The 21,386-nt window shown below is 39.0% G+C and overlaps 3 protein-coding genes across 3 annotated transcripts in view; all 3 read left to right on the top strand.

The window, feature by feature from the left end:
* The first annotated feature begins 212 nt into the window (after positions 1–212).
* The window catches only part of LOC131539276 (inositol 1,4,5-triphosphate receptor associated 2-like), a 31,702-nt gene continuing 10,528 nt past the window's right edge, over positions 213–21,386 (top strand). Inside the window, 20 exon segments of the mRNA XM_058773737.1 lie at positions 213–535; positions 1,766–2,409; positions 2,507–2,617; positions 8,161–8,341; positions 9,515–9,573; positions 9,681–9,756; positions 10,050–10,208; positions 10,319–10,436; positions 10,718–10,768; positions 10,899–10,976; positions 11,085–11,141; positions 11,367–11,426; positions 14,600–14,664; positions 14,808–14,901; positions 16,910–17,047; positions 17,222–17,323; positions 17,794–17,873; positions 17,875–17,943; positions 19,307–19,418; positions 20,039–20,366. Coding sequence (XP_058629720.1) covers positions 1,797–2,409; positions 2,507–2,617; positions 8,161–8,341; positions 9,515–9,573; positions 9,681–9,756; positions 10,050–10,208; positions 10,319–10,436; positions 10,718–10,768; positions 10,899–10,976; positions 11,085–11,141; positions 11,367–11,426; positions 14,600–14,664; positions 14,808–14,901; positions 16,910–17,047; positions 17,222–17,323; positions 17,794–17,873; positions 17,875–17,943; positions 19,307–19,418; positions 20,039–20,366 — 2,551 coding nt within the window. The 5' untranslated portion in view covers positions 213–535; positions 1,766–1,796.
* LOC131539274 (piggyBac transposable element-derived protein 4-like) lies at positions 3,229–4,131 on the top strand. Its single transcript, XM_058773734.1, has 2 exons — positions 3,229–3,437; positions 3,603–4,131. Exons 1-2 carry the CDS (start codon positions 3,330–3,332, stop codon positions 4,035–4,037), a joined length of 543 nt encoding a protein of 180 aa, XP_058629717.1. The 5' UTR covers positions 3,229–3,329; the 3' UTR covers positions 4,038–4,131.
* LOC131539275 (inositol 1,4,5-triphosphate receptor associated 2-like) lies at positions 4,628–5,885 on the top strand. Its single transcript, XM_058773736.1, has 3 exons — positions 4,628–4,918; positions 5,017–5,127; positions 5,297–5,885. The coding sequence occupies exons 1-3, from the start codon at positions 4,633–4,635 to the stop codon at positions 5,302–5,304; spliced, it is 405 nt and encodes a 134-aa protein (XP_058629719.1). The 5' UTR covers positions 4,628–4,632; the 3' UTR covers positions 5,305–5,885.

Below are 21,386 nucleotides of genomic sequence, written 5' to 3' on the forward strand. Positions count from 1 at the left end.
CAAAAGTTATTTTTGGTTTATTTTGTGCATTTACTTGAGACATTTTTTAAATAATATGCGCAGTGATTTGCATGGAGGGCCAAATTACTCATAATGAAATAAATGGTTAAATAAATAAATACATATTTATGCATTTCTACATTTATTTATGTATTTAATTACTTAATTATGTATTTAACGATTTATTTATTGAAAATGTGAGGAATCAATGAATCACGCGCCCTGTCAGTTGCAGTTCCATCATTGGACGCACGGTGTCAGTGCGCCGCAGGTTTTAATGCGGCCTTCGATCAGCTGTTTGGCGCTTCACGCGCTAGTATTTGTGAACCGACCGCGGCGGCAACATTTGAACAGGTTCTGGTGTGTTTGTTTTTCCCAGCCTTGGCGTCTCAATATCTGGTTGTCCACTATAAATGTTCTCTAAATATAACAGACACACCACATGAAACTGAAGGCGGCCGTTATTTTTATCCTACGTTTTGCGTCTGTCAGTTTGTGAGGTTTATTTGATTGGCCGTCAGTCGGATTTTGACAGGTTGGTTTGCTTTTTTTTGCTTGTCTGTTTTTGATGATTTTGGATGTATATATGAAATGAGACTTTAAGAATATTTTGAGATAAAGGTGTAAGGTTTTTACTTCTATCGTTACTTTTTCACGTCATCCATATAAACAAATAATGCAGTGGCCGTTTAAACATGTAACGTTAACGGGCTTTTATATTGTGTATATTGTAAAACGTTTTCTGTCTTTTTATTTACAAGCGCTGTGTGTTTGTTTAAAACATATCTACGGTATCTAAACTATATGTAATTAATTACACGTGTGATATAATAAAAAAAAAAAAATGTATTCAGTCATGGAGTGGGTCACCTTAGGGGGTTGGACATTTTGTGGTCATATGACCTGCTAAATACTATTCTCTCTGTCTAAGGGCCTCATTTATAAAATGTGACCCTGGACCACAAAACCAGTCATAAAGGTAAATATTTTGAAATTGAGATGTATACATCATGTTAAAGCTGAATAAATAAGCTTTCCATTGATGTATGATTTGTTTGGACAATATTTGGCCGATATACAGATTTTTGAAAATCTGTAATCTGAGGGTGCAAAAAAATCCAAATGCTGAGAAAATCACCTTTAAAGTTGAAATTTACAAAATATCTTCATGGAACATGATCTTAACTTAATATACTAATGATTTTTGGCATAAAAGAAAAATCTATAATTTTGACCCATACAATGTATTGTTGGCTATTGCTATAAATATACCCCAGCGACTTAAGACTGGTTTTGTGATCCAGGGTCACAAATGTTGCGCAGAAACCATCCTAAATTTGATCTTACGATCATCTCTCAAATGTGCGTATGTGTGATTCGCAGAAAACGCACGTACGCCTCTCTTTCAATGTGAAATCTATGAATTACAAATTATCTTGAACTTGCTACAACTGAATGGTTTCAGCTTTCTGCCTCGTAAACTACTCATAATTAATGTCATTAACATATAAAAAAATCACCAGTCATCGTCCAAATCTTTTAATTTACAACAGCGAGCTGCAAGAACAGCTTACATTTTTAAAAACCTGCAGTACTCCGACAAGAAAAAGCTAAGCACTTTTCCACGTCAAAACCAGTTTTGACACATATGAGCATTGCCTTGGATTTAAGTGTACGCACACCCTAAGATCAAATCTGTGAGTATGCACGCTTTATAAATGAGGCCCTTAGACTTGAAACTAATTAACTTGTGTCTCTTCTGTAGTTCGAGGCTTTCTCTCTTTGCTCGCTCCAACATGGATGTTGGAGTGACCCCGAGACGGCACAACCCCGTGGACAGCATCTGCCGCAAGCTGCAGACCATCCAGCGGCGAGATCAAGAGGTTAACTCGCCCTTTCAGATCCCTAAGTTCCAGTCCAGCAGCTACGACAGCCCTCACTCGGGTCTGCGCCTCAACCTGGAGGCCATCCTGAAGAAGCGTACCGTCCAAACTGACGGAGACTCTGATCGCGATTCCTCAGCTAGCATGCTGACCCCCACAGCTTCCCCGGGACCGGGGTCTGCCGCCAGTACCCCTCGTGCTTCCATAACACCCGGCAATGCCACCTATACCATTACCAGCATGCTGAGCACGTTAGGGGAGAGGAAAAATACAGCAGCTCACAGCCGGCCATTTCGGCGTAACTGCTCCACCCCAGCAGCCCATACTGGGGACAATTACTTTAACTTTACCCCACGCTACTCCACACAAACCCTGTTGGAGGGGCCCGACACAGAGGTGAAGACCTCGAAAATCCCAGCTCCTGGCTTGTTCTCGTATAACTTGAACTTCTCCTCAGATATTTCTAACATGGACAGCGAACTCTCCTACCCGGCCCTCGTGGTCAAGAGACTTTCACTGGGCGAGGGTAATGAATCATCTCTTTTTAGTTATCTTTTTGACATTATAATTGTTTTGCTAAAACCAGTGACTGCATGGTTTTGTTTTTCTTGGGTTTTGAACAGGATCTCTGTTTCCCTCCGAGCCCAAGAAAGAGAGCATGGCTGAGGTCAGTTTGATTTGCGAGGAAGACCTGTTGGACACTATTTTTCAGGCCTGTGACACACAGTGCAGAGGTAAATACATCACCCCTCATTACTTTTATGCTGTGTATTTTTCAGTCATATTGTGCACTTTAAGAAGCTTGTGGAATGCAGACACAGGAGAGCCATTTTCGTGCTACAATGTCTCTTGGTGCATTTGAAATCATGACAAGGGTCATCCGGTTTGACAACCGAGACACAAGACCTGACCGCTGGAGAGACGACAAACTGGCTGCCATACGAAAAATCTTGGACAAATGGGTCGAAAATCTGCCTAAAATGTACAACCCAGGCCAAGAAGTTACAGTAGATGAATGCCTGGTACCTTTCAGAGGACGCTGTAGCTTCAAGCAGTACATGCCAAGCAAACCAGCCAGATATGGCATCAAAATCTGGGCAGCCTGCGATGCTAAGACCAGTTATGCATATAATATGCAAACTTATACCGGCAAACCAGCTAATGGGCAGCGGGAAAAAAACCTGGGAATGCGCGTTGTCCTCGATATGTCCGCGGGTCTCCAAGGGCACACTATCACGTGTGACAATTATTTCACGTCGTATGCCCTTGGCCAGGAGCTCCTGAAGAGAAAACTGGGCATGCTGGGAACGGTGAGGAGGAACAAGCCTGAGCTCCCATCCGCTTGTGAAAATAAGGGGCAGAGAGAAATTCTCTTCAGTGTTTGCATTTACCAGTACACACACACTTGTGTCTTACTGTCCAAAGAAAAACAAAAATGTGCTCTTGATGAGCACAGTTCACAAGGCAGCCACAGTCAGCACAGGGGAAGACAGGAAGCCAGATGTAATCCTGGATTACAACAAGACGAAAGGTGGAGTGGACTGCCTTGACCAGGTATTTTACAAAAAAAATTTTGCATTGTTTACTCATTTTCCTATGACAAATTGCTTGCAGTTTATAATTTGTAACAAATGGATGAGTTGCTAAGTGAAAAAATGTAAATGTACTTTTGTCAGTATAGTGTTTGATTTTATTCTTTTTCTGTGTGTATTATTCAAGATGGTCGCTGCTTACACATGTAAGCGCAAATCCAACCGTTGGCCCATGGTGGTCTTTTCAAACATGCTGGATGTGTCAGCCCTGAATGCCTTCGTCCTGTGGTCGGGAATCAACCCTGCCTGGAATGCAGGAAAGACCTTCAGAAGGCGGATCTTTTTGGAAGAGCTTGGGAAGGCTCTGGTGTCCCCACTGATTCAGAGAAGGAAGAGTGTTCCCCGTGGAGCAGCCTCTCTGAGGATGCTGAATCAGATCAGAGGACAACCCTCCTCAGAAAGCATCCCTAGCACATCAACAGCAACTCCTCCAACAAAAAGAAAAAGGTGCCATGTCTGCACTTCCAACAGGAAGAAAACCAGCACTGTATGTCCAAAATGCAGAGAATATATCTGCAAAGAACATTCAGTTACAATTACCACCTGCCACAAGTGCATGTAAATAATGTAAATAATGTAAATAACTATTACTGTTTGTTCTTACCTGTTTGTTTGTTCTTTCCTGTTCTTAGCTAACACTTATTTAGTTGTTGTTATGTATATTCTTACCCGTTTGGTACTAATTAGTTATTGAAATTTTATGTTTTTGTTTGAAATAAACACCCTAAGATCAAATCTGTGAGTATGCACGCTTTATAAATGAGGCCCTTAGACTTGAAACTAATTAACTTGTGTCTCTTCTGTAGTTCGAGGCTTTCTCTCTTTGCTCGCTCCAACATGGATGTTGGAGTGACCCGAGACGGCACAACCCGTGGACAGCATCTGCCGCAAGCTGCAGACCATCCAGCGGCGAGATCAAGAGGTTAACTCGCCCTTTCAGATCCCTAAGTTCCAGTCCAGCAGCTACGACAGCCCTCACTGGGTCTGCGCCTCAACCTGGAGGCCATCCTGAAGAAGCGCATCGTCAAACTGACGGAGACTCTGATCGCGATTCCTCAGCTAGCATGCTGACCCCACAGCTTCCCGGGACCGGGGTCTGCCGCCAGTACCCTCGTGCTTCCATAACACCCGGCAATGCCACCTATACCATTACCAGCATGCTGAGCACGTTAGGGGAGAGGAAAAATACAGCAGCTCACAGCCGGCCATTTCGGCGTAACTGCTCCACCCCAGCTGCCCATACTGGGGACAATTACTTTAACTTTACCCCACGCTACTCCACACAAACCCTGTTGGAGGGGCCCGACACAGAGGTGAAGACCTCGAAAATCCCAGCTCCTGGCTTGTTCTCGTATAACTTGAACTTCTCCTCAGATATTTCTAACATGGACAGCGAACTCTCCTACCCGGCCCTCGTGGTCAAGAGACTTTCACTGGGCGAGGGTAATGAATCATCTCTTTTTAGTTATCTTTTTGACATTATAATTGTTTTGCTAAAACCAGTGACTGCATGGTTTTTGTTTTTCTTGGGTTTTGAACAGGATCTCTGTTTCCCTCCGAGCCCAAGAAAGAGAGCATGGCTGAGGTCAGTTTGATTTGCGAGGAAGACCTGTTGGACACTATTTTTCAGGCCTGTGACACACAGTGCAGAGGTAAATACATCACCCCCTCATTACTTTTATGCTGTGTATTTTTCAGTCATATTGTGCACTTTAACAAACTTCTAACCCTGAAAGTAAAACTTGCTTATCTTGATTTTCACTCTGTACAGTAGAATGTAAAAAAAGATGATCGACGCGTCTCCATTTCCTTCCATTATAGAAAAGTGAAGCCAAAACATCCCAGTATGGCCACTGTCATCTTGTGAAAATGACGTCATTTGGAGCTTGAGTCTGTGTAGTAGTGATCGTCAGGTGGAGCCGCAGTATCAAAGTCACACCCAAACTCCCGCAGACCCAATCGTCCCGTTTTTATGCCATCAAATAATGAACTAAATGCAAATTTATTAAAAGAACAAACATACATTCGTATCACACTAACTACCTAAAATGATGGAAACCATCTTTGGGAAAATTTTATTTGAAATGTAATTTGATTATTTATTTTAGCTCACATCCCATTCTCTTAAATGGAGAGGTAGGGGTTTATGACCTATACTGCAGCCAGCCACCAGATGGTGATCGAAATGTTTTGGCTTCACTTTTCAGGTCGTGTGCGGCACACTTGCTCTGTACCATTTGTGCTGCTGATACAAATAAAAGCGTGGTTATATTTATTGTATGATAAATTTCACAGGCAAAATTTGTGCAATTTGAGAGTTTCGAAGGAAGAAAGATTTTCCCATGCAGATTTTGCACTGGGTTCAAGATGGTGACGCGAATATGAAGTTGAAGTCTTCTTTTTTTTAAGATAGTGGCTAAGCTTATTCTTAAAACAATTCCTGGTGTTTATCAGCAAATTTAAACTTTAGATTATTTACATATTAGTGACATGAATAAAAATCATCAATTTTAGTTTCAAAGACAAGCCTTTTCTTTACAGAATAACATGTACTGATAATGTGTAGACGATAAAGGTGCAGTCACATTAACGTTTGTTTGGCAGTTTTTGTGGGCAAAGTGGTCATTTCAACAGGTATCCAGAAAGTGCATGAGGACTAAGGATTTACCTTTGCAGATTTTGCACTGGGTTCAAGATGGTGACGAATATGAAGTTGAAGTCTTCTTTTTAAGATAGTGGCTAAGCTTATTCTTAAAACAATTCCTGGTGTTTATCAGCAAATTTAAACTTTAGATTATTTACATATTAGTGACATGAATAAAAATCATCAATTTTAGTTTCAAAGACAAGCCTTTTCTTTACAGAATAACATGTACTGATAATGTGTAGACGATAAAGGTGCAGTCACATTAACGCTTGTTTGGCAGTTTTTGTGGGCAAAGTGGTCATTTCAACAGGTATCCAGAAAGTGCATGAGGACTAAGGATTTACCTTTGCAGATTTTGCACTGGGTTCAAGATGGTGACGAATATGAAGTTGAAGTCTTCTTTTTAAGATAGTGGCTAAGCTTATTCTTAAAACAATTCCTGGTGTTTATCAGCAAATTTAAACTTTAGATTATTTACATATTAGTGACATGAATAAAAATCATCAATTTTAGTTTCAAAGACAAGCCTTTTCTTTACAGAATAACATGTACTGATAATGTGTAGACGATAAAGGTGCAGTCACATTAACGCTTGTTTGGCAGTTTTTGTGGGCAAAGTGGTCATTTCAACAGGTATCCAGAAAGTGCATGAGGACTAAGGATTTACCTTTGCAGATTTTGCACTGGGTTCAAGATGGTGACGAATATGAAGTTGAAGTCTTCTTTTTAAGATAGTGGCTAAGCTTATTCTTAAAACAATTCCTGGTGTTTATCAGCAAATTTAAACTTTAGATTATTTACATATTAGTGACATGAATAAAAATCATCAATTTTAGTTTCAAAGACAAGCCTTTTCTTTACAGAATAACATGTACTGATAATGTGTAGACGATAAAGGTGCAGTCACATTAACGCTTGTTTGGCAGTTTTTGTGGGCAAAGTGGTCATTTCAACAGGTATCCAGAAAGTGCATGAGGACTAAGGATTTACCTTTGCAGATTTTGCACTGGGTTCAAGATGGTGACGAATATGAAGTTGAAGTCTTCTTTTTAAGATAGTGGCTAAGCTTATTCTTAAAACAATTCCTGGTGTTTATCAGCAAATTTAAACTTTAGATTATTTACATATTAGTGACATGAATAAAAATCATCAATTTTAGTTTCAAAGACAAGCCTTTTCTTTACAGAATAACATGTACTGATAATGTGTAGACGATAAAGGTGCAGTCACATTAACGTTTGTTTGGCAGTTTTTTGTGGGCAAAGTGGTCATTTCAACAGGTATCCAGAAAGTGCATGAGGACTAAGGATTTACCTTTGCAGATTTTGCAAGAGTTTTGAGTTGATCTGAAAGCTTGGTTTGAATGTAACCGTGAGCTGTGTTTCATTTATTGCTATACTATTGAAAATGGATCTTTTCAGCTCATGAAATTACACTAATGTGACTGCATCTTAAGACTAGGAATGTCCATTACAATCAATCAGATTTTGATATCTTGTCGATTTTAACTGCTCCTTCACCCCTTGGATTCGCAGATGTTATTCCTCAGCAGGTTTTGAAGCTAACAAATATTACAATACTTGTGTTTTTGTTTGGTTAAACTGAAGTAACCTCTAAGAGCATCTGAGAACATTGACTCATTCAAACCCAGCAGCAGAGATACTTCTTAGCATTCAAACCTAGAGGCAAACACCATCTGATCTGTCCTCAATGAAGTCCTGCTCTCTCCTCATGATGTCTCTGACCTTATGTGCTTTCTGTGGTGACCAGACCACTAAGCTAACAGGAGACAAAAGCTGCTTTCATTTATAGCCATTCTTCTTATATGAAGGCAACTGCAATTCAACACACACACACACACACACATATATATCTATACTGCCTCGATATACACAGACTCACGGTCATGGTGACTCAGAACAAGTAGGTGTTGCTTTGCAAACTTTCTGTTTGACTTTATTGTTGGGATAGTATCTGATGAGACCCATGTACTCTATGACTGTAGCCACTGTAACTATAGTAACACATTCCTCTGCAGGTAAAGTTTATGTATCACACATTGTGGACTTCTTGAGACACACCACTTGCCGCAGTTCAGAGGACAGTGGCCTAGAGGAACTCTGCAATATGCTGGACCCAGAGCACAAGGACATCTCCATAGACCTGGACACATACCATGCGATAATGAAAGAGTGGATCGATGATTGCCGGAACCAGGGGTATGAAGACACACACACACACACATATATATATATATATATACCGTATATATTTAGAGATTAACTAAAATGAGCTCCCAAAACTTACTGCCAGATTCTGGAAGATAAATTCTTCAAACAGTGGTACAAGAGGATGTGATGCTGGTCCTTCAAGAGTCACTCACAACTTATCTGTTCATAAATCCTATACAAAATCAGTCTTCATGTATTTCACAACACTTCAGCATGTTATTCTTAAGTGAGGGCCATTTTAAAGAATTTTTTACCCAAGCAAAGTCTCTGAGAACCTGACACCTTGTAATTCTGGAGACTCCACGAAGGTTGCAGTTCTGGAAAATGATGGTGCTGGAGACTAAATGGTTCCTGATGGTTTCTCACCTAATTCTTCACCTTAATTCTTAATTCTTTTGCAGTTAACATGTGTCTTTTCCTCTCCACCTGTTTTTTCTGACCTTGCTGACCCAATGAGCATTTCGCTGCCCAATGGTCATGCCTTAACTTTGCTAATTCTATTATTGCATTAGTATTGCATCCTTCTCATGGGCATTTTACTTTTATTCTTGAGTTCAATCTCTTTTTTTGGCTCATTTTATCTGTAAAGGAAAACCTGCCTAATAATTCTGCACACCTGAAATAAGAAATTTCTGACTATCAGCCTTCATGGACAATTATATATCACTTATAAATTATTAAATACAAAATCAATAGTAGTTATTAAGATTGATGTGGTTTGGAATTGGTAAAATGTTCTTGGAAAAAAAATATGACCAGAATATCAACTTGCCTAATAATTCTGCACACACTATATATATACATATACCCTATGCTTTAGAACAGCGATTGCCATTGAATAAAGGCCTTTTTAGTTTGAGAAATAGTCCACAGGACAAAAAAAAAGCTGAAGAAATCTGATGGTTGTTTAACTCCTGATAATTTTGCTAAAGGCTCTGGTCGGTTAACAGGAAGCACTTGTTTTTTAAATCAACTCTGTGCGGTATGTCTTTTGTGGATGTTGCCAACCCAACCAAAGACGCATTGCAGATTTTCATCAGTCTGCACAATCCACAATCAGTATCCACAATCAGTTGTGATCACAAGGCTGTTCTTTCCAACATTTTCCTCATGACAAGTTTTTTCCCTTTTTTATTTTTTTATTTCCCCTTTTTCCATTAGAAAGGACTCAAAGAATGACACCCAACAGGAATCATTCAAACTACGGGACAGTTTATCAGGTGAGATCTTCTTAGGAGTATGTCAGAATGCTCAAAAACGCAATGTTTTTCATATTTTCTTTGTTAATGTTATAATTTTGTATACAATCACCTCTTGTTTCCTTTAGCAAGAAGATCTGCTCTGTTAAATATGACCTCAGGGAGTCTTGAAGCATTTGGAGGGGAAGCCTCCAGAGCTGACCTGTAAGTTTAGGAGTGTGAGTTGTTTGTGATAGATAAAGAGTTAACAGTAGTGAGAGTGTGGTTTGTGAGACAGTTTCAACTGTATCTAACAATCAAAACTTTGGACACAGTTGACTCAATTTGTTTCTTATGATCTTAAAAACCTTTTGATCTAAAGGTTTATGCTTGGATGCTTTTGAAAAATAATTTCTGCCATTTTTACACAACTAAAAATAAAAATATTTAAACAAAAAAGATGCAATCAATATTTTATTGCAAAATTATTTACTGTGTGTGTGTTTGTGTCTGTACAGGGAGACATCAGATCTGGTCTTTTGTGTGGCAGATCTACAACTTAATAACCAAAAGCTGCAGGAGGAGGTTCGTAAACTGAAGCAGGCGGTGGAAAGCATGGAAGACACCAACCAGAAACTCATTGAGGAAAATGAAGAGCTCAAAGCACAAGCTAAAATGTACAGACTTATATTACGTTCTGTCTTCTTCCTTATCCTTTGAAACCTCTAATCACTTAATCATCATCTACATAACATGCCTCTCATCACTCCCTACCCTCATCCTGCAGAGGGCAGCAGTTATTACAGAAGGAGAAGATGCTTAAAGAGGAAGTTGAGGAGATGAAGCTGAGCCTGACCTCTTCAGAAGAGAGTCGAGCTCAGGCCTCAGCTCAAAGAAAGCAGATGGTGAGGCACAAACCTCATTGATGGCTGTTCTGATGTTAATAAGCCATATGATGAGACTCAGGTCTCATAAACTAATGCAAACAGACAACATGCATTATGTTCATAATGAGATGGATAGTAATATTACATAAACCAAGGATATGCAAACATCCAGAGTAAACAAATTTGGTTGCCAGATAAACACCATCACACTGGTGTTTATTGACCACATATTGACATTGACATATACATTATTAGAACAAACATGAACACTTATAACTTTTCGTTCTGGTTTCCCACAGGAACGGGAAAACCAGAGTCTCATATCCAAAATTGCTGCTCTACAAGAGGAGGTATGGCTCTATCCATTTACACATCCATCCAGTGTCAGACATGAAGTTCACTGAATGGTTCTCATTCATCATACTTATTCCATTTTCTTTGTCCTCCTCCCTCCACTTTTCTCCTTCATCACATATTAAGAACATGAAAGTCACACTGGAGGCAGAAGAGCTTCAGAAAAAGATCAATGATCTCTGTGACCTTAATGCTGACCTTCAGGTAGGGCTTAATTTAGTTTACTCATTAATGATTGGTGTTTTATGCAACAACAACAAAAAAAAAAAACAGTTAGCTCAGTCATTGTTGAATGTTTTCTTGCACACTTAGGTCCAAGTTCATTCGTTTGATGCCATTCTGGCTGACAAGGATTCACTATTTCAGGAGGTCAGTCCATCTTGTGTATCACCAAGACAATGATTTGATATGAAAACTTAGACAAATAAAATCGAGTTGTTTATAAAACTTTACAGAAGAATTGAGCTTTTCTTTAGTCATTACTAAAATCATTCAGTGTTATCATTATTCATTTGGTATGTTTATAGAGACTGCAATCATGTTAAATTATATTTGTCCAGTATCATAACAGAAACTGCCCTTTTTCTTCTCCAGAAAAATAAACAGATAGATGAACTGAAGGTGGCCATTGTGGAGTATTCCTCAGTTACAGAGGTGAACTCCAATTCTCTTTTTCTCTCTTCGTCTCTAATATCAGTAATCTGTCATTTTTACCACAGTGCTGTTTTTAATGCTGCTTTTCTAAAACTGCTTGGCTGTTAAGTTGTTCCAGGGTGACCACATTTTATTTAGATATCATATTGCCATGTCTGTCCAAACTGTTAAAGTTTCACATAAACAGATCTTCAAAGAGCCATACAGCCTACTACAAAGAACTCAACAGTAAAGATTTATCCTTTGGCAGACAAGTATCTGTGATTTCACAAAAGGGAAATCACTTCTTTTTTTTTTTTTTTTTTATACCAGTACATTTTTTTTTTATATTTTATAGAAATATTTCATTAAACATTTCTGATTTGTTTTTAGCTGATGCTTCCAAGACTACCATAAGCTATTTTTGCAATCTGCTTACCAACTTGGTGACAGTATTTGTGTACCAAATAAGCAAAATTTGCAACAGCAATTTAAAATCCATCACAGAAAACCAAATGTTTAAGTTTGTAAGGCTTTAAAAACGTTTATTTTAAATATTTCATGATTTTACCGTTTTTCAAAAACAAAGTCTTACGACCCCCAACTTTTGAATAATAGTGTATATGTTTCTTTGGAAATTCAGAAATATAAATGTGATCACTGTCTATGAGAAAATACCATAGCAGTGTATAATAATGTGGCAAATCATGTACAGGTGCTGGTCATATAATTAGAATATCATCAAAAAGTTGATTTATTTCACGAATTCCATTCAAAAAGTGAAACTTGTATATTATATTCATTCATTACACACAGACTGATATATTTCAAATGTTTATTTCTTTTAATTTTGATGATTAGAGCTTACAGCTCATGAAAGTCAAAAATCAGTATCTCAAAATATTAGAATAGTACTTAAGACCAATACAAAGAAAGGATTTTTAGAAATCTTGGCCAACTGAAAAGTATGAAAATGAAAAGTATGAGCATGTACAGCACTCAATACTTAGTTGGGGCTGCTTTTGCCTGAATTACTGCAGCAATGCGGCGTGGCATGGAGTCGATCAGTCTGTGGCACTGCTCAGGTGTTATGAGAGCCCAGGTTGCTCTGATAGTGGCCTTCAGCTCATCTGCATTGTTGGGTCTGGTGTCTCTCATCTTCCTCTTGACAATACCTCATAGATTCTCTATGGGGTTCAGGTCAGGCGAGTTTGCTGGCCAATCAAGCACAGTAACACTATGGTCATTGAACCAGCTTTTGGTACCTTTGGCAGTGTGGGCAGGTGCCAAGTCCTGCTGGAAAATGAAATCAGCATCTCCATAAAGCTTGTCAACAGAAGGAAGCATGAAGTGCTCTAAAATTTCCTGGTATACGGCTGTGTTGACTGTGGACATCAGAAAACACAGTGGACCAACACCAGCAGATGACGTGGCAGCCCAAATCATCACTGACTGTGGAAACTTCACACTGGACTTCAAGCAACATGGATTCTGTGCCTCTCCACTCTTCCTTCAGACTCTGGGACCTTGATTTCCAAATGAAATGTAAAATTTACTTTCATCTGAAAAGAGGACTTTGGAACACTGAGCAACAGTCCAGTTCTTTTTCTCCACAGCCCAGGTAAGACGCTTCTGACGTTGTCTCTGGTTTAGAAGTGGCTTGGTAACCCTTTTCCTGAAGACGTCTGAGCGTGGTGACTCTTGATGCACTGACTCCAGCTTCAGTTCTCTCCTTGTGAAGCTCTCACAAGTGTTTGAATCGGCTTTGCTTGACTGTATTCTCAAGCTTGCGGTCATCCCTGTTGCTTGTGTACCTTTTCCTACCCAAATTCTTCCTTCCAGTCAACTTTGCATTTAATATGCTTTGATACAGCACTCTGTAAACAGCCACACCTTTCAGTAATGACCTTCTGTGACTTACCCTCTTTGTGGAGGGTGTCAATGTTCGTCTTCTGGATCATTGCCAAGTCAGCAGTCTTCCCCATTATTGTGGTTTCAAAGAACAAGAGATACCCAGAATTTATACTGTAGGGATGGTCATTTATTCAAACTCAAATGTAAATATTCTAATATTTTGAGATACATCCAGGGCTTAAAGTAGTAGGCTTGAGGGCAGGTCCGGCCTCCGGCGCAGACAAAATGTACTTATCAGGCTGCAAATTACAGTCGGAGGCACTTTCGGCGCAGACGCGCTTGGAAAAAACGAGCGCGTCGCTTCCATTATGAGCGCGCATACCGCGCGGCTACATTTGAAATAACAAATTTGAGCGCACAAATGACGCGATATGTGAACAGGCACTAATCTGACTTGAATAACATACCGGTCCCCTTCAACCTATCACCTTGATTCAAGAGTCAGCGCGCACAGCTGTCACAGCCAATGGGAGCATGATATTAGGTTGTCTTAGCCAATTGCTAGAGAGGAGGGCGGGTTTTATGTTCTCTAACTAATACAAATTTCTATTTAAGTTGGCAAAGTTTTCTGTTTTGGTAAAAGCACCTAAGAATGTTTGCTTATTTCAGAGTGAGCAATGTTGAGTGCACTTTATGCTGTTTGCACATTACAAAGAAACCAATGGTAAATGCACTATGTCATTAACATGTTTCAAAGCTAGCAATTCAATAAATTTTGGCACAAACATTCATGTTATGTTATTTTCTTGACACAGTAAGCCTAGTACTGCAAAAGTTTAAATTATTTTGGCACAATAGTTGTTAATGCGTTGAAAATATGACTGTGCTGTTGCTCATAGAATTGGTTAATAGAAAAAACTGGCTTGGTAAAAGTCCTGGTTGAGCCACAGAAAGTTCAGGCTCAGGATTTTTTTTCACTTTAAGCCCTGTACATCATATACATCATACATCATATTGAAATATATCAGTCTGTGTGTAATGAATGAATATAATATACAAGTTTCACTTTTTGAATGGAATTAGTGAAATAAATCAACTTTTTGATGATATTCTAATTATATGACCAGCACCTGTATTTGGCTGAGAGCCACAGCAGACAACTTTCACACTCTCACTCAGAATGCTGAATCAGTGGTGTAAGAAAGTTCTACACGCAAATTTTCTAGGGACTAAAGCCTGAAAAATTATTGTAGATAAGCAAGTGTACATGTGGTAACCGTGGAATAAGTTAAATTTACTCCAGAGTGTTTAATTGTGTATGTTAATTTTGCTTGCTTCAGCTGTTGAGAGCGGACAAGAACAAACTGGAGAGTCAAATGCAGATGATGCAGCCTGATATGACAATGTAAGAGCTCTATGTAATGTACTTAATACAGCAATGAAAATATTAGCTGATTAACTGACCTTATTAATGGGAAGCGTAATACTTGCACAAACATCAGAAATTACTTCACGTGTTCTTTTAACTGTGTATGTATGTGTTTGCAGCCCAGGTCTCTCTCTCTCTGTGGCCTACAGACTAAATCAGATGAGTTCAGGTTCTCTTCAGACGGAGTTGGCTCTGGCACAGAATCCCCTGGAGGTTTGCAGTGTGTTTTGTGTTTGCAATTCACTCGTCTGTCTTTGTCCCGTCCATGATTTGGAGTGTCTCTTTCTCTCCACTCCCACCAACACTCATGTGCTGTTCTCTGTCCGCCCACTCTCTCTCCCACTCCACTGCCATAGAGTGCACTCAGTAATCCACACCCTTTACATCAAACTTTAGGCATTACAATGAGCCTGACTACATGTGCTTTATTTCACTTCTTTTTTTTTGATGGGAGATTCCATCGTCGTAGCTGGTGATAACTACATACTAGGTATACTTAGGGTTGGGCCTGCTTTTGCCTTCAAAACTACCTTAATTCTTCATGGAATCACACAGTTGCTGCAGATTTGTTCGGCTACGCATCCATGATGTGAATCTCCTTTTCCACCCCATACCAAACTATTGGATTGAGATCTGGTGATTCTGGACACCATTTGAGTATATTGAAATCATTGACATGTTCAAGAAACCGGTTTGAGATGATTTGAGCTTTGTGACATGGCATGTTATCCTGCTGGAATTAACCATCACAAGATAGGTACACTGTGGTCATAAAGGGATGGACATGGTTAGCAGCAATACTCAGGCAGGCTGTGGCATTTAAATAATGCCCAATTGGTACTAAAGGGCACAAATTGTGCCAAGAATATATGTGACCCTGGACCACAAAACCAGTCTTAAGTCGCTGGGGTATATTTGTAGCAATAGCCAAAAATATATTGTATGGGTCAAAATTATCGATTTTTCTTTTATGCCAAAAATCATTAGGATATTAAGTAAAGATCATGTTCCATGAAGATATTTTGTAAATTTCTTGCCTTAAATGTATCAAAACTTAATTTTTGATTAGTAATATGCATTGCTAAGATCTTCATTTAGACAATTTTAAAGGCGATTTTTCTCAATAATGATTTTTTTGCACCATCAGATTCCAGATTTTCAAATATTTGTATCTCGGCCAAATATTGTCCGATCCTAACAAACCATACATCAATGGAAAGCTTATATAAAATGTATAAATCTCAATTTTGAAAAATTGACACTTAAGACTGGTTTCGTCGTCCAGGGTCACATATCTCCCACACCATTACATCACCAGCAACCTGAACTGTTGATACATAGCAGGATGGATCCATGCTTTCATGTTTATGCCAAATTATGACCCTACCACCTGAATGTCATAGCAGAAATCGAGACTCATTTAATCTGTTGTCCAATTTTGGTGAGTTTGTGCAAATTGTAGCCTCAGTTTCCTGTTCTTTGCTGACTGGAGTAGCACCCAGTGTAATCTTTTGCCACTACAGCCCATCTTCTTAAAGGTTCAGCGTGTTGGGCTTTCAAAGATAATCTTCTGCATACCTCAGTTGTAACGAGTGGTTGTTTGAGTTACTATTGCCTTTCTATCAGCTTGAACCAGTCTGGCCATTTTCCTCTAACCTCTTGCATCAAAAAGACATTTTTCCACAGAACTGCTGCTCACTGGATATTTCTCTCTTTTTGACCATTCTCTGTAAACCATAGAGATGATTGTGCGTGAAAGTCCCAGTAGATCAAGAGTTTCAGAAATACTTAGACCAGCCTGTTTTGCACCAACATCCACAGCACATTCAAAATCACTTACTGTGAAACACCTTCCTTCACCATTTTGGTGCATGTTGTAAACTTCAGCAGATCGTCTTGACCATGCCTATATGCATGAATGCAACAAGTTGCTGCCATGTGATAGGTCGATTTAGATATTTGCGTTTCCAATCAGTTGAACTGGTGTACCTAATAAAGTATAAATATGTATGTTTAAGTGTGTGTGTAGTCTGTCTGTCTGTCTGTCTATCAATCTATCCATCTATCTACAAATAAGTATAAATACAAAATATATAATGTATTTATTTATAAAATATATTTAAAATATTGTAAATGTTATAATATTATAAAATATTGATTAGAAATTGGTTTTACATTGCTTAAACATTATCATACATTATGCATGTTTGTGTGTTTTTAGGGTTTGGAGCATCTGTCCTCCTCTGTTTGTTTTGCATCTTCTTTGGATGAGACTCTAGATCGGGAGGTTCTTCTGCTCCTTCAAGGTCCGACTCCAGAGCAGCTTTCTCTGGAGTTTAAAACTCTGATCAGCAGACTGGTAACTAACTAACCAGCCATCACACTCACAGTTTTTAGCAAAATTCGTCTGTACAGATAGTCTGATGTTAATTTTGCCAGCTTTCCATCTTTAGACACCTGAATGCTGGTTTTGTATGATGCTGGTCCATAATGTTTTAGCATTCACAAGTGTGTCAAACATGAATTGTTCCAGAAAAGGGAGTTTGAGGAAGATGGCATCACCTGTCTCACAGCATTCAGAGGCCTTACAGAGAACAGTGAAACTCAGGAGATCAATGCTGACCTCAAGATACAGGTAAGAGAGTTTCTTCAACCAAGTCAAATCCTAAAGTATCAATCAACAGTTATGCACATTTTTGCACATATGTAAATAACCAATTATGATAAAATTACACACATGGGCATTTAAAAATTATATAAGAACTCCTCTCCCCTTATTTGAACTTTTATCTACCACATTGCATAACTGCCTGGCTGAACATGGTCACTCTTATTGTGTGTATTCAGTGGACCGCATCAGTACGTGCGGTCTTCCCCGGTGGTAAACTATACAGGCCAATATTTCTCCCACTCCAATTCCCACGATGGACAGGGGCAGTGTGTCGGGTCAGAGTAACTCTGTGACTCTCCTTAAGATAGTGTTTGATTTAAACTTTTTGATCTTATCGCATTCAGTAAGATTTAGCTGGTATTAATAACTTACTGGTGCACTGTGTGTTGTATTTACTCATTGAGCCTCATTGTTGATCTTGTGAACTCTGACAGGGCTTGGAGGTGCAGCTCGAGCAGAGGAGGAGTGACTGGACCCGCAGTCTGGAGCAGTTGGACCAGTATACAGACTCTCTGGAGAGAGCTTCTAAAGATGGCAAGCAACATGCGACGTTCTCGTACTGAGATCCTGCACCTGTCTGTCAAGTAGGTGGACTGATATGGTAGCAGAGATGTTATTTTATGATTTTTGATGGCTGTTCTCCATTTTCCAGTCACATTTACCATTGTGTTATGAATTTTCAAGGTTGAAATCCACTTCATTAGGAATATATATACGTATTTAGGAATTTCATGTGAGGTCTTGCAAATTTGTGGATTTGACTAACAGAAAGCTGCTAGGTCAGTGGTCTAAAACTCAATTCCTGGAGGGCCACAGCTCTGCAGAGTTTATCTCCAACCAGCTCCAAATCACTCCTGCTTGGAAGTTTCTAGTAATCCTGAAGACCTTGATTAGCTGGATCAAGTGTGTTTGATAAGGGTTGGAGCTAAACTGTGCAGAGCTGTGGCCCTCCAGGAATTGAATTTGAGACCAATGTGCTAGGTGCTTTATACATCGCTACACTACTCGCTATTTTTATATGTTGCTAGTAGAAACCTTTTCACGATTATTTCTGTCATATTCATGTATCCAGATACTTGTGGTATTTTATAAATTACATTTATTTAAACATAGTAACTTAAGTTAGAGTTTGATCTTAGTTGTAGATATTGGTAGTAAGCATGGCCATACTTTTTATTAATACATTTTTTTTTTAAACAAGAGTATATTAATTTTAAAATGTCACTCCTTTCAAAGCAGTGGAAGGATTATGGGGAGAGGCCTTACCAATTTAGTCCATGTTTGTGCGAATGTCTCTAGAAGCATTTGTCAAGGGGCTGTTCCGGTTGACCCCCTCAAGCTGTTTTTGGTTCACTGAAGAGGTGTCTCTAATCTGACATAACACTGTTTTCAAGGCTACGGTACTCGTAGATAAAAGGCAAAGGCTGTTGAGAGAAGCCAGGGAAGTTAAGGGGTTTCAACGTCCAGTGGTGCTTTAAGATTTGGGTGAAGGCGCAATGGGACATTGCTTGGGCCTGCGGATTGGGTATAGTATGTCCAACTTTTGCTTTTGTAGCACTTGTGAACAGTTCATATATCTGCTGAGGATGTATGAGGATTGAGTTTGTTAGAATGTGTGTTCTGTGTAAATCTTCAGGTACCCCACTAATAGGTTTTGATTGAAGTCATGATCCGATTCTTGATGTATTTCAGATTTTTATCAACAGTGCAGGGGTGTTGTCTCATGTGTAATGCTTTTCAATAACCAGAATGATTGTTGTTGTAGATTTATCTATTCTGAGTCATTTGGGGGAGGAAAAAAAAAAAAAATCACAATTCATCAGTGAATCAATTCGCATTCACCTTTTGTACAAGTTGTGTTATAGCGAGTTTGCTCAAAAGTTTTAGGCGGAGAGAAACTGTCTTTTAGAATTTTGTGAGTTCAGTGGTTTCCGTTTAAAATTTTAGGGTACAAGAGCAGGAGAATCAAAAGCAGCAGTTGCGAGAGGAACTTGACCAGCTAAAGGCTCCGCTGGACAACAGAGAGGCCAGTAGCCAAACACCGGATCACCTACAGCAGGTACTGAACCTCGCTAAACACTCGCTTTCACTGCCTGCACATGCTTCAGCATATGTGGGCTTTAAAACTCATGACAGATTTAGATTCACCCCTTGGCAAAACAGAAATAAAGATTTTTGTGAGCTTCTGCAGATCACAGATGGATACTTTTACAGTCTCATTACAAGATGCTGAGAGCTATGTGTGTGTAGGAGGCAAGTGTGGTTTGTGAGCCAGTTTGAAACTTGACTTCATCTTGAACTCATCTCTAGAGATTAGACGCCGTTGACCGATTACCCCACAATGTTCTTATGTTCAGAACTTTGCTCATGTCTAAGTTTGATTCACTTTTATTATTTTCCTATTCAATTTATTTGTATATATTACTATGCATATTGTTCTAAAATCTCCAAAAGCTTGCCAAAAATGTTCAAGTAAATGAAGAAAGCTCTTGAAAAACTAGTAGTTAGCAGGGGAAGCCCATAAACTTTTAATATAGTGTTTATGTAGAGCTGCTGTAAACTTTTGAAGAACTACAGTAGAAGTCAGCTGGGGAAGCCCATATACCTTTAATATAGTGTTTATGTAAAGCTGCTGTCACCGACTGTTGACATGTGACTGGTGTGATTGTGTACCTTCAGGTTGTGGAAGAGCTGGATGGCCCCTCTCTTGAATGGGATGAAGAATATGTATTGTCTGAGTCTCCACCTTTACAAGAGCTCAGGCCTGACCAGGAGATGCTTCAGGAGCTCTGTTGTGATGAAGAGGAACTACAGGCCCTGAAACAGGAGGAAGAGGAGGAGGTGGAACACACAGAGACTCTGAGGGACAAGGAGAAGATCACAGAAAGGACTGAGGGAGAAGGTAAAGCAACACAGGATTCTGGAGTAGAGACCAAGGAGCTACAGAAAGACTCCACCCTCTCTCAGACGCCTCTACCGGGCGACACCACTGACGGAGAATCACAAGGTGAGAAATTAATTGATTTAGTAAGGCTTATTTTTCCATAGTGGAATTCAGCTTAGATTGCAAACAAGATTCTGAAGAAGTTTCAAAGTTAGTGTCTGAAATTGCAAGATGGAGAAGGTTTTATAAATGGTAAAATGGAAGAACTAGCTTAAATGGTGCGTTTTTCCTCTCTAAAGAAGAACCTTTTTTGGATGTGAATAAATCTTGTTTTAGGTTTAATGGAGGTGTGCGATTTGAGATGAAGTTGTCTGGTGTAAATGGTCACACCTAGAGGACAACTGGTCTGTGTCAGATTCCTCAGGCCATATAATCCTTCCTTAACCTTTAGTGGCACAGGGCAGGCAGCCATCCCTGAAGCTTAAACGCAAGCTGGAAAAGCAGGGTCATTCTAGCTTCAAACCTTTTTTGGCTTTCCTTCCACCATTGTTCTGCCATCTTTGGTCAGTATGTTAGGTTAATCTTTATCCTCTGTCCCCATCCTTGACCGCATGACTGCCAATAACACCAGAGGCTTGTCACTTAAGCTCCATTGTGTGATCATAACAACTGGACATGACACTGAGGCATTAAAAAAAAAAATTAAATGCAAAGTGCGAATAGGCAGATTTTTTTTTTTTTTTATATCTATGAAAACTTCTAAAATGTTAATGTTTGTAATCTTTCATGAAAATGTAGTTATTTTTTTTCTGCTTCTGAAATGTTTGGTTAACAATACCTAGGCTAAGCTATTTAGGCTTTGTTTTACAATTAACACATTATGGAATGCACAGTATATTGGTACCATATTGGTTATTGGCTGATATTTAGTTTGCTTTAAATGTGAAATGTTAAAATGTACAGTACAAACAGCTGCTATTCACTTTTATAATAATTGATTTTAAAATATCTTAAATTTTTCACAAAATAGTATAGAATTTTAATATTAGTTAAACCTCATAGGTGAATCCCTTTCTTATGCTTGTTGAATATACTGCTTTGCTTTATATTGCATTTCGTGACTTTTTTTCCTCTCTATTTCAG

Source organism: Onychostoma macrolepis, chromosome 04, assembly GCF_012432095.1.
Source record: "Onychostoma macrolepis isolate SWU-2019 chromosome 04, ASM1243209v1, whole genome shotgun sequence".
Classification (NCBI taxonomy): Eukaryota; Metazoa; Chordata; class Actinopteri; order Cypriniformes; family Cyprinidae; genus Onychostoma; species Onychostoma macrolepis.

What these genes read in the sequence shown, in the direction of transcription:
- LOC131539275 (XM_058773736.1), top strand. Translation starts at nt 4,633, where the DNA reads ATGCTGAGCACGTTAGGGGAGAGGAAAAATACAGCAGCTCACAGCCGG. An exon ending in GAGACTTTCACTGGGCGAGG is followed by an intron (nt 4,919 to 5,016) that starts GTAATGAATCAT and finishes GGTTTTGAACAG; the next exon opens with GATCTCTGTTTCCCTCCGAG.
- LOC131539274 (XM_058773734.1), top strand. Translation starts at nt 3,330, where the DNA reads ATGAGCACAGTTCACAAGGCAGCCACAGTCAGCACAGGGGAAGACAGG. An exon ending in GAGTGGACTGCCTTGACCAG is followed by an intron (nt 3,438 to 3,602) that starts GTATTTTACAAA and finishes GTATTATTCAAG; the next exon opens with ATGGTCGCTGCTTACACATG.